Here is a 15,979-nt window from a genome sequence, read left to right as displayed (position 1 = left end):
TTTGGTCGGTGGAAAATGGGACAGCAGACAGGAGGGCATTGGAATGGTTGAGTCTGGTGGTAAACAAAGGAAGAGGTTTTCAGCATTAGATGGGCTGAGGAAGGAGTGGAAATGTAATTACAAAGGTGAATGTAGATTGTCTGTGTTGGAGAGATTATGGGATGGTAGCTGAGCTCAGGGTCAAACAGGATGCTAAAATTATGAACAGTCTGGTTCAGCCTCAGACAGTGACCAAGGAGTAGGATAGAATTGGGGGTGAGGAAATAGAATTTGGGATGGGAGCTGAAGATAATGGCTTTGATCTTCCAAATGTTTAATTGGAGGAAATTTTGGTGTTACAGGACTGGATGTCAGACAAGCAGCATGACAATACAGAGGTAGTGAAGAGACTGGAGTCGTGGTGAGATTTGGCTGGGTGTTGTCAAGGATGTTGCCAAGGGGCAGCACGTAGATGAGAGATAGGAAGTAGCTAAGGATAGAACCATAGGGGATTCCAGATGTAAGAAGTTGAGATAATAGAAAGAGAAGTCATTGTAGGAGATTCTGTGGCTGAGACTGGATAGGTAAGAGTAGAACAAAGCAGGACAATGTTAGAGAGGCACTGGAAGAAGATAGTTTGGTGTCTTTAGGTGCAGACACTTCAACAGGTACCAGGTGCTCCATGGTAACAGTCACCTTTTATGACTTTGATTAGTGCAGGGGCAGAAATTGGACTTAAGTATTTCAAAAAGGACTTGTGAGAAAGATGGACATGGATTTGGGGAGCAACATCATGTTCACAGAATAAAAACAGAAAATATGGGAAAAACTCAGCAGGTCTGGCAGCATCTGTGAAGAGAGAAACAAGGTTAACGTATACAGATTCAAAACATTAGCTCTGTTTTTCATTCCACAGATGCTGCCAAACTTGCTGAGTTTTTCCAGCATTTCCTGTTTTTATTTCATATTTCCAGCATCTGCAGTATTTTGCTTTTATTAACATGTTCAAGGAGCTTTGGAGATGAAAGGGATGTTCGAGATGCAGCAGTAGTTTGCAAGGACAGAGGGGTCAAGGGTTGTGTTTTGAGTGGAGATAATGGCAAATTTGAAAGAGACAATATTAGCTCGTCTGAGGGGAAGTAAGGGAAGTTGGGTGATCAGCAGTTTAGTTGGGAACAGGATCAAGAGAGCAGGAGGTGTGCCTCATGGATAAGGCATGCTTGAAGAGGGTATGAGCGGAGATAGGAGAGAAAATAGAGAAATATAAGTTCAGGGATAGGGCAAGAGGACTTTGCAGAAGTTTGGCTTACGGGGCTAAGAAGGATGTGACATAAGCAGTCTGAATCTGACTGCAATGAACTCATGAGCTTCTCGCACTTGTTGGAGATGGTGAGGGAAGGGACATGGGACTTAAGGAGTTGTTTGGTAATGCAGAAATGAAACCAGCAGTTATCTTTGCATTCCAGGGTGTTTCTGGCAGAGTGTGCAGTTTTCGCAGAGAGCAAGGCCCAATAGTGTTTTGTGTGATCAAGCCAGATCTGGCAATGAAGGGCTAAGCCAATTGTTCAATTGGCCAGGGTTCTGCTGCTGCTTACTGTCCAGTGATCCCTGTTTAATGTTTAATTCTGCATCTCTTAGATTTAAGGATACAAAAATGGGGGTGTACCTAAGGATTGACCAGGGTGGGAAAGACTAAGAGTTTTACTGGGAACATGGAGACTAATATTTAATGTGAGCCTGTGATGGAGCAGATAGGTAACCACAAGTGTTTTGACGAACAGAGGGCCAAAGATACATAGATTGAATCAAAATGGCACAGTAAATATTTTTCTTTTACTACTCTGAATTGCTCTAGCACAATCCTGTAGTTAATGTTATCCAGTCATCCTGGTAGCAGAACCAACCATATCCTATGTTATATTCTCATTTTTATTTTTTAAATTATATTTACTTTCTGCTCTCAACAAGTTCTCCTTTTTCCCACAGTTTCCTATTCTGAAGATAGCATTTCATATTGCAGCAGTGTTGGAGTTAGTTGTGGAACTAAAATACCTCATCGAGTAATTATTTTTGATGTATGACCCTCATCAATGAGTGATAGAGATAGGACTAGGCGCACACAAATCCAAAACAAACAGAAGCACACTTGCAGCATGAGTTCCCGTGTGTGACCAAAATTGCAAAGCTTAGCTAATTTCATCCCACCCTCACCAAGTGTTAATTTACACTGGAGAATAATTACATGGGTGCTGCATTAGCATAGTACCACTCAAAAATGGCCATTTCATATATGAGGCTAGCCAATTTCAGCAGAAGATTTAAACATGATGCCATAATTTTGAATCACTGTTTTGTCCTAACTCAACAGGCATCACTGGACAATAAGCAGCAGCAGGAACCTGGCTTAATTTTTCTCCTCTTTGCCCGCAGCCACCAAAGGTTATTTTGATCTCTTCACTTCTGGCACAAACATTACTTACACCAGGGATGAAATACATGACTGACTTTGATCTGAGCTCAGATTAGCTCACTAAGTAAAGAACAAGGATTGGGGATGCAGATCTCCATGGGCAGCATGATTTAGTTCCACATCATGTTTGTATAACCACTAACATTTGGGGACTTTGTTATCTTAACAAGCTCCTTTTTAAAACAGTTAATTGTTATAGGGCTAGATTTTCCTGGCAGAGGCAGCACTGTGGCACAACTGCCCATCATTTTGAACTTCTTGTAACCCTGACCCTTTTTCCAAGGTTCAAGATTATTAAGTGTCGAGAAGTGCGGGCAGAATCCTTGCCACCAAGTGTACGTTGCTACAAGGAATAAATTTTAGTAGTGCTACAGCAAGACCACCCCTGCAGCTCCTGAAGAGGTGGTGGTGAGTTAAAGGGCTTAGGCCTGAGGTGGCTGAAGGCAAGCTGCCAATGGAGTGAAGGGAATTTAAAATGCAAGAGGCCAGAGTTGGAGGAATGGCAACTTTTCAAAAGGTTGTAAAGATGGGGAAGGTTACAGAGATAGGATAAGACCATGAAATTACATTTTGGAGCTGGGAGCCAATATAGGTCAAGGAGCACAGAGTGAGTAGGATGTGGGGCAGGATAAGATACAAAAAACATATTTTTGGTGAGCTGAAGTTTTTTTTATGCAGGGTGGAGGATGGAAGCAGGCCAGATCAGAGGTTTAGAAGCTCGTTTGCTCTTTGCATTCCTGATTATAGTACCTGGTCTCGACTTGTTGTTACAAAGTGTATGCAGTTTTTCTGACTTGTTTGCCAGCTTATTATATTTAGCACGTGTGCGTCAGGGGAGAGTTTCTGCTCCAATTGACAAGAGATTGTTGAGTTTATCTCTTGCCTCTAGCAAGAATCACTCACTGTTCTCTAAAGACAATGTTTCCTCCTGTTCTGGTCTCTCAGGTACAGCAGGAGCTGTCCACGACAAATATTTAAGATGAAATATTTCTGTGACATGTATGTCATAGAGGGTAATATGGATTCTGTCTGGAAACACCAAGCAGCCTCGAGCCTTTTGTTGGAAGCGCATATAAACCCAACTCGTGGCACACTTACTAAAAACAACTTGCATTTAAAAAGCACCTTTACCATAATAAAAGATTCCCAAGATACTTTACAGGAGTGTAATCAGTGGTATCACTCTTGCCTGAGTCAGAAGATTGTGGTTCCTGGTTAAGCAAAGCCTCGATTTTCTCATCCCTGTTTTCAAATCCCTTCATGACCTGGCCCCTCCTTATCTTGAATCTCCTACAGCTGCACAACCCTCTGAGATATCTGCAATAATCTAATTTTGGCCTCTTGGGCATCCTGATTTTCATTGCTCCACCATTGGTGGCCACACATTCAGCTGCCAAGGCCCTGAGCTCTGTAATTTTCTCCTTCCTCTGTTAAGGTGCTCCTTCAACAACCCATTGATTACTTACTCCAATATCTTTTTATGAGGCTTGGTGTCAAGATTTTTTGGTAAGTTTTACTATGTTAAAGGCACAATGTAAACACAGCTTGTTGATTTGTGTTCAACTGTGCATGTTCAAACCCTATAAGTTGATGTCTGATTTAATTCATAATAATAGTGAACACTGATCAGCTTACCATTACTTTCATGGCTTCAGTCTGCTCAATATTTAGTTGGAAAAAAATTCTCATCCTGTACTTTATGTTGGATAAGCAGTACGAGAAATTAAATACAATGGGAGCGGTCAAGAGAGGTAGTGGTGAGGCAGAGCTGGGTGTTGTCAACATACAGGTGGGATTTGATGTGTTGTGTGTTGTCAGGTGATGCTGCTGAGTGGTAGCTCATATAGATGAGAAATAGAAGCAAGCCAATGATAAATTCTTGAGGAATTCCAGATGTAGAAGTGTTGGATTTGGAAGAGAAATCATTGCAGATAATCCTTTGGCTACAATGGGATAGATGAATGGAATGAGGTGAGTGCAGTCCCAACCAGAGGATGATGGAGGAGAAGCATTGGAGGAGGATGATTAAGTGTCAAAGGCTGTGGATCGGTTGAAAACGTCACAGTAATCAATATCATATGTGAATTTGAAAGAAGTAATTTCGGTGATTGGAGGGAGTTATGCGAAAGGCAGGCACAGATTTGGGAGGTGACAGCACATCGAAAGACTTGAAAGGAAAGGGAGTATTTCCAACTGCAGTGGGAGACTAAGCAGTAGAAAGGGTCAACCAGAAAATGTTTCCAAAGGAGCCAATGTCGCACATATCAGGACCAACGCTACCTTTACACCTTTCAGAATCAGAAGCTAAACTTTTTATTCCCCACTGTCCTTTTTAGGAGGCGGAGTAGGGGAAGAGGATTTGGCTCTCTCCAGGGACTCCTACCTGGCTTGCAATGTTTCCAGAGAAAAATGAAGGGGATAAAAAGGAAATCCTCGCGCAAATAGCAGGACTTCTCACTCAGCACATTGCTACGTTGCTGGAAAAGAGATTACGTCATTCCGAGAGGCGTGGCGTGACCTGGGCAAAGGGCAAGGAAAATGGGCGTGTCCCGAGGGTCGTGGGCGGGGAAATGGGAGCGGCCCTGTGTTCAGGGTTGGGGTAGTGGGCGTGACTCTGGGGTGGTTAGGGGCGGGGTAATGGGCGCGGCACAGGGCACAGGGGGCGTGGTCAGGGGGCGATTCCAGCCAGCGACGCGGCTGGCGACGTCACAAAGGCCGGGCAGACCGACGTCTCGGCTGGGTTCGCGCAGGCGCAGATCCGGGGGAAGCGTTCGTTCGCATTTGTCGGGACCGCGGCCGTTGTGTTCAGGCGGATCGTTAATTTTCGAATTGGGGGAGGAGGGAGAAGGAGGAGGAGGAGGAGGGGGGCAAAGGGCGGAGAGCGAGAAAAACAGAAGAATCGAAGAAGGGCAGCGGGAGTGTAAGGGACGTTAAAGAAGACGGTGGGAGGGGGGGCTGAGGTGGAATCGTAGCTTTGGGCGGTGAGAAGGCACCGAGTGCGGGTAACGGACGTGAGCCTGTGTGGTGGACACGGGGGGAGCGACAATGATGGAGCATCACCAGGCCTGCAGCCGCTACCAAGTGGTGAGTTTACCCGCTATGTACGTGCCGATACGCAATGTTTTCGTCAATGTGAGGTAACGCACTAGAATTTACCCCGGGCTTGGAGCAAGCCAGTGTGCCGTATTTCAAGCTTTGCTCTGGTTGCTGAGTAGCATTTGCAAAATCCCCTTGAGGATTGTATTTACCGTCCCTCCCTCTTTTTCCTGGAATGGTTTGCAGATTTTAATCTTGATTTCTTTTTATTTTTCTGCGGGGTTGAGGGAAGGAACAGCCCCCCTTCCCCCCCCCCCCACTACAAATGCGAGAATTGCCTGTGTGTGTATGTGTGTGTACGTGTGTCTATATGTACACATATGTATGTATGTGTGTGTATATGTCTATATATTTATTTATTTTAGTGACGAAATGTTGCCCTGAATAGATTTTGTGTTTTTCACCCGACGGTGTTAATCCTGCACCGAGCAGCAGTGGCTTGTCAGTGTGTGCGTGTGGAGGAGGAGGAGGTGCTGCTGCTGGAGTGTTTTTTTTTATATATATTAGTGCCTCTTGAAATCCACCTCCAGACAGAGGCAGCTGGAGTTGGGTCAAAGAAAGATGGCAGGTGGTGCTAGGGACTGACACCCTGCACTGATGGATCAGGTTTTGTTGTCCTGTCAGATTTCTGCTGCGAAGACAAGATTTCAAAAACTAAGCTATCGTTAACTGGAAATTCTTTTGGGAGAGAAGCTGCTCAAAGAAGAATCCCTTTCTGAACAATTTGTTTCACTAGTGAATAATCGGGCCTGATTTCTTGAAAGTAATGCAAGAATAATTGTGGCAGTCAATAAAAAATTTACATATGGCTTTTGAGCTTTGTGACACGACCCTAAAGGATTGATTTTAACCCTTGACTTGCACTAATACTGCTATGATTTAAGAATTGGTGTACTTAAAAACATCCTACTACCTGATGATCAATGAATTACAATAATGTGATGTTAATGATGTTCAATTGGCATAACTCTCAATTCAAAATTGATGTACCAGACTTGGGTGAATTCAACATAATAGCATATCAGCAAAATTCAACTTTGAGGATTGTAATGCATGCTTAACCCTTTTATTGAATGAAGAAGGCAGCAGTAAATGTCATGTTTTATGTCTTAGATATTAATGTGAAATCATGATTTGTTTGCTAGTTTAATTTCATCCTGGGTACAACCCTCCTTTCCTAACTTCATTGAGACCCCTCTACATTTATGCTGTTTAGCCATACCGATAGCTTTTGGAAACACTGTCAGATGCTTCTGGTCTGAGGTTTAGGGAAAGAAATATTCCAAAGTGCTGTCCAATGTGTGTAAGGAAACAGGGTGCTGCATTGGATAGGGAGAGATTGGGAGAAATAATGAAAACCTTGTTGAAAAGATAAAAAAAGGCTCTGAAGATGTTTGAGGTGAAGAAGCAGGGAGTTTTGGATGGGAAAAGCCAGAGAGTAGGTCCAAGGTGACTGAATATATTTGTCAGTGAAGAAGCACCAAGGAGTGGGAAGTCTAAAGAGCGTTGTGCTTATGAGGGCTCACATGATTGGCAGAATGGGATAAAGCCCCAGTGATTTTACAAAAAAATGTGGCTTTTAACTTTAACGGCTGGTAACCAATATAGGGTAACAAGGATGGCAATGGTGAATAGGTAGGATTTACTGCAAGCAGGATGCATGTGACAAAGTTCTGCACAAGATGGGTTTTATGCAGTGTAAGTAGGAGGCCAGTAAAGACACTATTAATTTGGAAATGATAAAGGTTGTTTAATAGTTTTGGTAATGGAGGCAGGCAGCTTTGCAGAGATTAAAGTAAGTGGCCTTGCAGATGGACGCAATATGAGGAATCAAACTCAGTTGACAGTTGAATAGGGCACCAATCTTGCAGATGATTTGCTTGGCCTGAGAGAGTGGTTTGTTGAGGTGGCAAGTGAGTGCTGTTTTTGGTTTGCAGACATCTTCCTCCTTCCTGTCTGAATTGTGTGAAACTGGTCTCGTGTTTCTATTTACAGACACCTTTTTCCTTTTAAGTTCTCATTACTTTAGAAAAAGCTGAAAATTAACATGTAAAACCTAGGCTCGAACTTTCCAGCATATTTTAAGGCTACTAATCACGCTAAAAATCCAGATGTACTTAGCACTTTGTATCAAGAGTGATTGCTTGCTTATGCCAAACTCCAGCTGCTAATTAAGGCTCCACAGTTTAAATAAGAGTTCTTATCTGATTGAACTTGTAACAGTTCAACCAAGAGCCACGGTTCTGTAAACTTTTGTTAGAAGACCTCCAGATCTTTGCCAATGCGTTAACTCCATAGTGTCTGATTAGCCACAGCTTTTCCTGCAGTAGTGTCAAATGCTGGACACAACTATTGAACCTTTTGTTAACTAAGTTTGTCATGCCCAATATGTGAGCCTGGACAATGCGTCTAGAGGATGAGGATGTTGTTTGACTATTGGGTACATCACTGTTGAACCTTGGCCTGTTTTGACTCAGCTCACAGATATATACTTAAAATTAGTGGGGCAATTTTGAGGACTGGGAAACAAGGCCAGTGCTTTTGTTTATTGGCTTAGGACTTTGGTCAGTTGTCGTGCCCTATTTTTTTTCTTCCGTAGCTGACATTTGCTAAGTAGCCTTAACCTAAACATTAGAACTTGGCACTTGCAAGTAAGTATGATTTAGTGTTGTTATCTGGCGGGTTTGTTGACTCGCATTTTTTTGCTCCTATACCCACCGACCCAGATTTTGCAGTTGTAACAACGGTGAACTAATGATGGCAAAACTCTGTTCGCCGTCATTGCTTAGAGAAACTGACAGCAAATTCTGCTGTCTGCAAAATGCAGAAATCCAGAGATTGTTGCCCGTGAATCCCTGCTTCTCCACAGAGCGTGTTATTGAACTCCCTGGAAATGGCAATCTTGACAAATCACTGGACTGGTGAGAACTTCCCCTTTTATGCTGTCTTCTCACTGTTCGAACAAAAAACACCAAAAAAAGCTATGCCTTTCTAGTGAGGTTTATCTGGGTTTTTAATGGTGGACTAAGTAATAATGTTGGCTACACAGCCTTGCTGGCCCTGAAAGAACTAATTTTATATTTGTGTAATATCAAATTTTACTATGATAATTCTATAGTTTATTTATATAATAATCATCGAATGGTATAGCATAGAAAGACCATTTTGGCTCACCATCTCCATTTTGGCTCTTTTCAAGAACAACTCAGTTAGACCCACTCCCCTAGATTTTTCCCCAAGTCCTGCACTTTCTTTCCCTTCAGGTGCTAATCGAATTTCCTTTTGAAAGCCATGATTGAATCTGCCTCCACCATACACTCTGGCAGTTTATTACGAATCCTAACCACTTGCAATTTAAAAAAAAATCCTCTTGATACCACTGGCTCTTTTGCCATTCACCTTAAATTATTGTCCCTTGCTTCTCTACCTCTCATCCAATGTACAATTTTTCCCTTTCTACCCTGTCGAGACCCCTTATGATTTTTGATTGCCTCTATCAAATTTCCTTTCTTCTCCAAGGAAAACAGCTCCAGCTTTTCCAATCTATCCATCTGACTGAAGTCACCTATCCATGGAATCATTCTTGTAAATATTTCTGTACCCTTGCTAAAGCTTTCACGTTCTTTCTAAAGTACGGTGCTCAGAATTATAAAGACTACTCCGTTTGAGGCTGAACCAGTTAATTTATAAAGGTTCTTTATAACTTGGTTGTTTTTGCACTCTGTGCCTCTATTTATAAAGACCAGGATCCCTAATGCCTTTTTAACCATTTTGCCAAACAGCTCTGCCACCTTCAATGATTTGTGCACATGTACCCCCAGGTGTCTCTGTTCTTGCACACCCTTCAGAATTGTAACGTTTCTTTGTTTGCCTCTCCTAGTTCTTTCTAACAAAATCTGTTACTTAATACTTCTGTGCATTAAATTTCATCTGCCACTTGTCTTTAAGTCTTTTTGAAGTCTATCACTATCACTCAATGCTACCAACTTTGGTGTCACTGCAAAATTTGAAATTGTACCCTCACACCTAAGCCTACGTCATTAATATAGATCAAAAAAAGTTCCTGATTCTGACCCCTGGGGAACCTCTCTGTATATCTTTCTCCAGTCTGAAAAACAGCGGTTCACCACTTCTCTGTTTCCTGTCACTCAGACAACTTAGTATCCATGTTGCCACTTTCCCTTTTATTCCATGCGATTCAGCCTTGGCAGGCCTTTTGCATGGCCCTTTATCAAACGCCATGTGAAAGGACATGTACACCACATCAACTGAAGTACTCTCTTTTACCTCATGAAAGAACTCAATCAGGCTAGTTAAAAATAATTTGCTTTTCTTTAGTAAATCTACCCTTCAAGCGATTGTCTATTTTGTCCCAGGTTATTGTTTGTTAAAGATTTTCCCACCACCAGAGTTAAACTGACTGGCTTGCAGCTGTTGGGTGTATCCTGACACTTTGTTTGAACAAGGGTCTGTCATGCCCACTACTGGCCTGTTATATGATGAACTTTCATTCAATACTTTTTAAAAATTGGACTTAAACAAGCTGTTAAGATGGCTGCCACAAATCATGTGACTTGGCATTTGGACCACAAGTACCATGTTTCCAGAGAAAACTTAATTAAATATGGACATAAGCGAGGGCATTTCTCAGCTGTTTGTGGAATTCACACATCTTATTGTTTGGGATGCGCCAACACCTGAAGACTGGAGTTTCCAGACCTCCTGCCCCCATGTTTCATATTGGACAAAAGGGATGATTGAAACTCAATTGCCACCATAAACTTCCCATCGTATCGCAACTACCTCCCACGTTCTAACTAGAGTGGGTGGGCCTCAAGTGTTAACCCAGTGGTCATGTGATTGAAACTAGTTTCAGGGACTGCTTCCTAGTACCCCATGACGCAATAGATCTCTCAGAACTATGTAATCAGCCAGCCTGAGAACCAAACTCTGAAACTATCTGCAAGTCATCAAGCAGCTAAAGTCCTAGTTTCAAAGTTCACCTAGAACCAACCTCCTAGATATTTGACTACAAGAAACCTTGCACCTTGCTGTGAACCCCTTACTTTGCAAGACCCTCACTTCAACTTTAAATCATTGAATCCATTCAACAAACTGCAGGCCTGCCATGTAGGACATTGGAAATCATAAATCAAAGACTGAATTAACTGTAATTTGTAGGAGTGTGCTATCTATCTGTATCTAATCTTTTTGTGTATGTTTGCATGAGACTGTCTTGTGCATTAATTCAGGGAAGTGTGAGAGAATAAATAACCTTTAATTTAAAGCCATGAAAGCTTGCTGCTGAATTATTAATTGGATTTACTGGAAAAGTAAAAAAAGACGCACCTCTTTTATTCCAAACATAATGATTATGGGCAGTGAGAGAGCACACATATTCTGTAAATAACAGGCATAATTCTTGCAATTCTTCAGTCCTCTGGCACAGCACCACCCTTGTATCTAAGGAGAATTGGAAGATTATTGGAAGTCCCTCTGCAATTTCCATACTTAGGTTCCCTCAGTATCTTTGGATGTATTCCATCCCTTCTAGAGATTTATAAACTTTTTAAGCACTGTCAGGTTTTCTAATATCTCCTCTTCATCAATTTTTAGTTCAGCTACCTTCTCTTTCACTATGACTTTGGCAGCATTTCCTTTGATAAAGACATAGTCTAAGTTACGTGTTTATTACCCCTGCCTTGCCCAGTCTCCATGCCTAGATCCTCTTTGTGGTCCCTAATCTGCTCTACTTTCCCCTTACTCCCTTTTATTAATTATATGCCAATAAAAGACTTTAGATTCCCCTCAGTCTCTTATATTTTCTCTTTGCCTCTCTCATTCCCTTTTTTGCTTCCCCCTCTGACTTTTCTTTATTCAGCTTGATTCTCATTTATATTATCAACCTGACTCTTGTCATATGCACCTTTTTCTTCCTGTTTCATCTTACTCTTCATCTCTTTTGTCATCCATGGAACTCTGGCTTTGGTTGCCTTATCTTTTCCCCCCTTGGGAATATTCCTTGGCTGTTATCAAACCATCTCCTTTAAGGGCCGTGCTACCATTTTGATTGCAATCTTCAATTCCAATTTACATGGGTGAAATCTGTTATTAATCCTGCTGAAATTGGCCCTCCTTCAATTAGCATGTTAACTCTGGATTGCTTCTTGCCCTTCTGCATAGCTAGCCTAAAACTTAAGATCTTGTGATTACTGTTCCCTAAATGTTCTCCCACTAACACTTAATTCACTGTGACCCACTGGATGGTGATAGCCTGTGTGGAGCAAATGGAGAATACACAGAAGGTTTAGACAAAAACTAAAGAAGCTACTACCTCCAAATCCTTAGATTCATACGATTTTTATATCCCAGTATTGGTCATACAGATATAAAATCAGATGTTTTATCTGCAGTACAAACAAATGCATCAATTAAAATACATTGGCCAGTAAAATGTCTGTTGGCAAATCTCCTCAGATTGTATTTTTTTTCTTATGAATGTACTTATTGTCTGCTATGGCTGACACTCACCTCTGAGTCATGAGGTTATGGGTTCAAGTTCTAGTAATTACAAGCCGGTCAATTTAACATCAATCCTGGGTAAGGTTTTAATAAACAATCAGAAAAAAAATCAACAGGTGCTTGGAGAGGCTTGAGTTAATTAAGAATAGTCAACACAGATTTATAAAAGACAGATTGTACGTAATTAATCTAATTGAATCTATTTGAAGTAACAGAAGGTTGATGAAGGAAATGTGATGGATATTGCCTATATGGATCTGAAAAACATCTTGGACAGAGTAGCACATAAAAGGTTGGTTTAAAAAAAAAAGAGTCGGTGTCAGTTTGGATAAAAAATTGGCTTAAGGACACAAAACAGCGAGTTGTGGTAAATGGCTGTTTTTCGGACTGGAGGATGGTAAACACTCCAAGGTTCAATGCTAGGACCATTGCTTTTTTGATATGACTTGGGCATTGAAATACAGAAAATTTCAAAATTTGCTGGTGATGCCAAACTTGGAAGTGTGGCTGACAGTGGGAAAGATACCAGTCGAACTGCAACAGGACATAGGCGAGCAGAATGGGTTGGCAAGTGATAGATGGAAATTAAGGCAAGGAAGCATGAGATGATATATTTTGGCTGAAAGAGTAGGGAGAGGCAATATAGATTCTATGACAGAGGTCCTTGTATATGTTTTAGAACTGGGATTTCCTGTGTATAGATCTTTGAAGGTGGCAGGACATATTAAGAGAGCCGTGAAGAAAGCATTTTGGATCATGGGCTTCATAAGTGGAGGTAATGAGTACAAAAACAACAGGAAAGTTATACTGAGGCTGTATGAAGCTCTGATTGGGCTGTGGCTGGAGTATTGCCTCCAGTTCTGATCACCACGCATTAGGAAGGATATATGAGCCCTTGACAAGGTGCAGAGGACATTTACCAGAATTGTTTCAGGGATGAGGAATTTTAGCAGCAATTTAATTGGAATTTTAGTTTGAAGAAGCTGGAGTTATTGTCATTGGAACAAAGGAGATTGACGAGAGATTTGATGGAGATGTGCAAGGTTATGAGAGGCTTAGATAAGGTAGACAAAGGACAAGTTGTTCCCATTAGCTGACACTGCAAAGACTAAGGTAAACAAATATAAGGTTCTAGGCAAGAAAAGCATGGGAGGCGGTGTGAGAAAGAACTTCCTTACGCAGTGAGCTGCAATGACTTGGAACTCGCTGCCTGTGAGGGTGGTAGAGACGATGACTGATTTCCAAAGGAAATTGAATGGGCACTTGAGGGAAATAATCTTGGAGGACAAAGGAGCTAGAGCAGGGGTATGGGATTGCTCTACCAAGAGCCAGCATGGATTTGATGGATCAAGTAGCTGCCTCCTGTGCCATAATGACTGACTGCAGAGACTTGAACACAAAAATCTAGGCTGACACTCCAGTGCAGCACCATCAGAGGTGCTGCTTTTGAGATGAAATGTTAAACTCTGCCTCCTTGGGTGGATGTAAAAGATGCCATGGCACTATTCTGAGGAAGACCAAGTGAGTTATCCTTGGTGCCCTGGCCAACATTTATTCCTCAATCAACTTTCCAAAAACGGATTATCTGGTGCTTATCACATATTTGGTTGTGCCAGCTTGCTGTGTGAAATGGGCTTCCACTTTTCCCGCATAAGAACATTTGCTGGGCTTTGAAAGCATTTCATTGGTTGTACAGTATTTTGAGACATTGAGGTCACGAAAGGTGCTCTATTAATTGCAATCTATATGTTTATTTTAGCATATTCTTAGAAAGTAGGATTTGAAAAGCGTATCTTCTGTGATCCGCACCAAGCCAGGAGTTTATTTTCCTCTTCCAAGCAATATTTAGAGCCTATAGCAAGATGTGGACATGTCTCTGGGATTCCCCACTTGATATGTTCATAGATCTTAGTGAAGTGGCTCTGTGAAGGTCATATACTTGCTTTGAGAAATTTGTCGTTTTTCCTCTGAATTGTAATCATGGGATTCCCTGTGTATCCCTTAAAAGCTTGCTAAGAAATAGGTGTAGCCTTGAGAAAATTCACTTGGTAGCTCTTTCCCAAGCAGTGCTGCATGGAGTATGATAAGCAAGGAAGAGGATAACATTAAAAATGTGCAAAAGTAAAGTTCTGAGACTTTAAAATCTTTTCTTTGAAAGCTTGCAGCATTGTGTGCACTGCCAAAACAGCAATGATCAGACTGTTTGTTAGCTCTTTAAAAAACCATATATTACAATTGAGTTTTTCAAATGCTAGAATGATGATCACATAGTCCAAATTTCAAGATTTGACAGGAAGAAATTTGTAGTGATGTGCCTGATGGTAAATGTCAATTTGTATAATAGTCTGTAAACATTTCCTGTTTAAAAAAAAAACTTACTTTCTATTGTGAAGCTTTTCCATCCTGGTTTCCTATTTCCATGTTTATAATGATAATTGCACTTGTAAATTTGTCATCCTTTAATTACGGCCTCCTATTAGGGGTGTTGTGTTGGCACACTTCTCCATTTCCTAGCTGGTCAATCTGTACTGTGGAAAATCTCTGATGTTCCAAGAAGCCCTATTTCTCGGCATCCTAAATTGGTGTATATTTTACTACTTAAGTAAATGATATTAAATCAAAGTTCATAAAGAAACAGAGGAAGAATACATTTGACTAAATTATGCTTTTGTGTTTTCGTCCGGCTGTCCTTCAGTCTGTAATCCTGTTTCATCTGAAGACGATATTCAGGAATTAATCTATCATTTTCTTCTCTTAATGTATTGAGTTTTTTTATTGGGAAATTTGTGGATTTTTACCTACTACCCCACTTTGAATTGATAAAAGCAAAAAACTGCAGATGCTGGAAATCCAAAACAAAAATGTAGCTCTGTTCAGCAAAATCGGTCAATCTATTGTGTATTAACTTATTCTTCAATGACAGCCTATAACAAGTTGTAGCCATGTATATCTGGTTTTGAGTTACACATGGAAAATGTGAGTATCTGAAGACACCGCTTTACAACACAATGTTTTAATGGGAATTTGACGCAGAGCAAAACTTTGGATCAGAGTGATCATGTCCAACCGTCCTCACTTTAATTAAAAGTTAACAAATTACTAAATATCAAACTCTCTTTATGCTGGCGAATCCAAATATATCAAATCCATACTTGCAAATTATTATATATGGGTCAAAATATCATAACAGTCTCTACTTTTGGACAAGTGCATATTATACACATTTTATAATGCATAACTTTTTCAAGGGTAATAACCTTAGAATGAAAATGGTTCAAAAACATAAATGTATTAAACTTGCATTTTGATAGTTATGCATGGCTGATGGTAAATGCTGAGCTGCCCAAATCCCAGATGGAAACTTGAAATTGCTGCCAAAACAATTTTTGCAATTTGTGTAGTATGAAGAGAGGTTTTGAAATTGGGAAATGATGTCCCCGACTATTGTGATGATTTTATAGTAGAGTAAACATTTATTAAAAGTAAATAGAGAAAAAAAAAACACAATTACACTTAAAACACAAGAATGGCTTCTCACACAAATATGGCTTCAAAACGGTTTTGCAAGACCTTAACTTAACTGCCCTCCAAGCTAATCGTCCCCTTTTCTGTTCAGCAACTATCCTTATAGATTTCAAAATCTGTGGAATTCCAGTAATTTTTGACACACAGTGCCTTTATCCTTGGTGCCCTCTGAGGCTGACGGCAACTGGGTCTTCAGGCCTGGTCTTGTTTACAATGTCTCCTGGGATTTCTAAACAGCTACCTTGCTGTCTTCTGGGAGATCTAAACAGCTACCCCCTCAAATGGGCTTCAGTATTTCCACAGATGTGCTCCTTCCCTTTGATCTCTCTATTGTCTCAACCATTCTCTTTAGAAATACTTTCTTCCCGGACTTGATTAGACTCTACT

At 40.9% G+C, this 15,979-nt stretch overlaps 1 protein-coding gene across 3 annotated transcripts in view; it reads left to right on the top strand.

Moving 5' to 3' along the window:
* Positions 1–5,281: 5,281 nt before the first annotated feature.
* ndfip2 (Nedd4 family interacting protein 2) overlaps positions 5,282–15,979 on the top strand; it is a 119,187-nt gene continuing 108,489 nt past the window's right edge. Inside the window, exon 1 of one of the 3 annotated variants that reach the window (XM_041199259.1) lies at positions 5,282–5,533. In XM_041199259.1, coding sequence (XP_041055193.1) covers positions 5,495–5,533 — 39 coding nt within the window. In that variant the 5' untranslated portion in view covers positions 5,282–5,494. The remainder of the gene's footprint in view (positions 5,534–15,979) is intronic. The other 2 variants (XM_041199257.1, XM_041199260.1) reach the window with 2 other exon arrangements.

The sequence above is a fragment of the Carcharodon carcharias genome, chromosome 11 (assembly GCF_017639515.1).
Source record: "Carcharodon carcharias isolate sCarCar2 chromosome 11, sCarCar2.pri, whole genome shotgun sequence".
NCBI lineage: Eukaryota > Metazoa > Chordata > Chondrichthyes > Lamniformes > Lamnidae > Carcharodon > Carcharodon carcharias.
The sequence above is the reverse complement of the archived record's forward strand: the minus strand, read 5'-3'. Positions and strand labels throughout refer to the sequence as shown.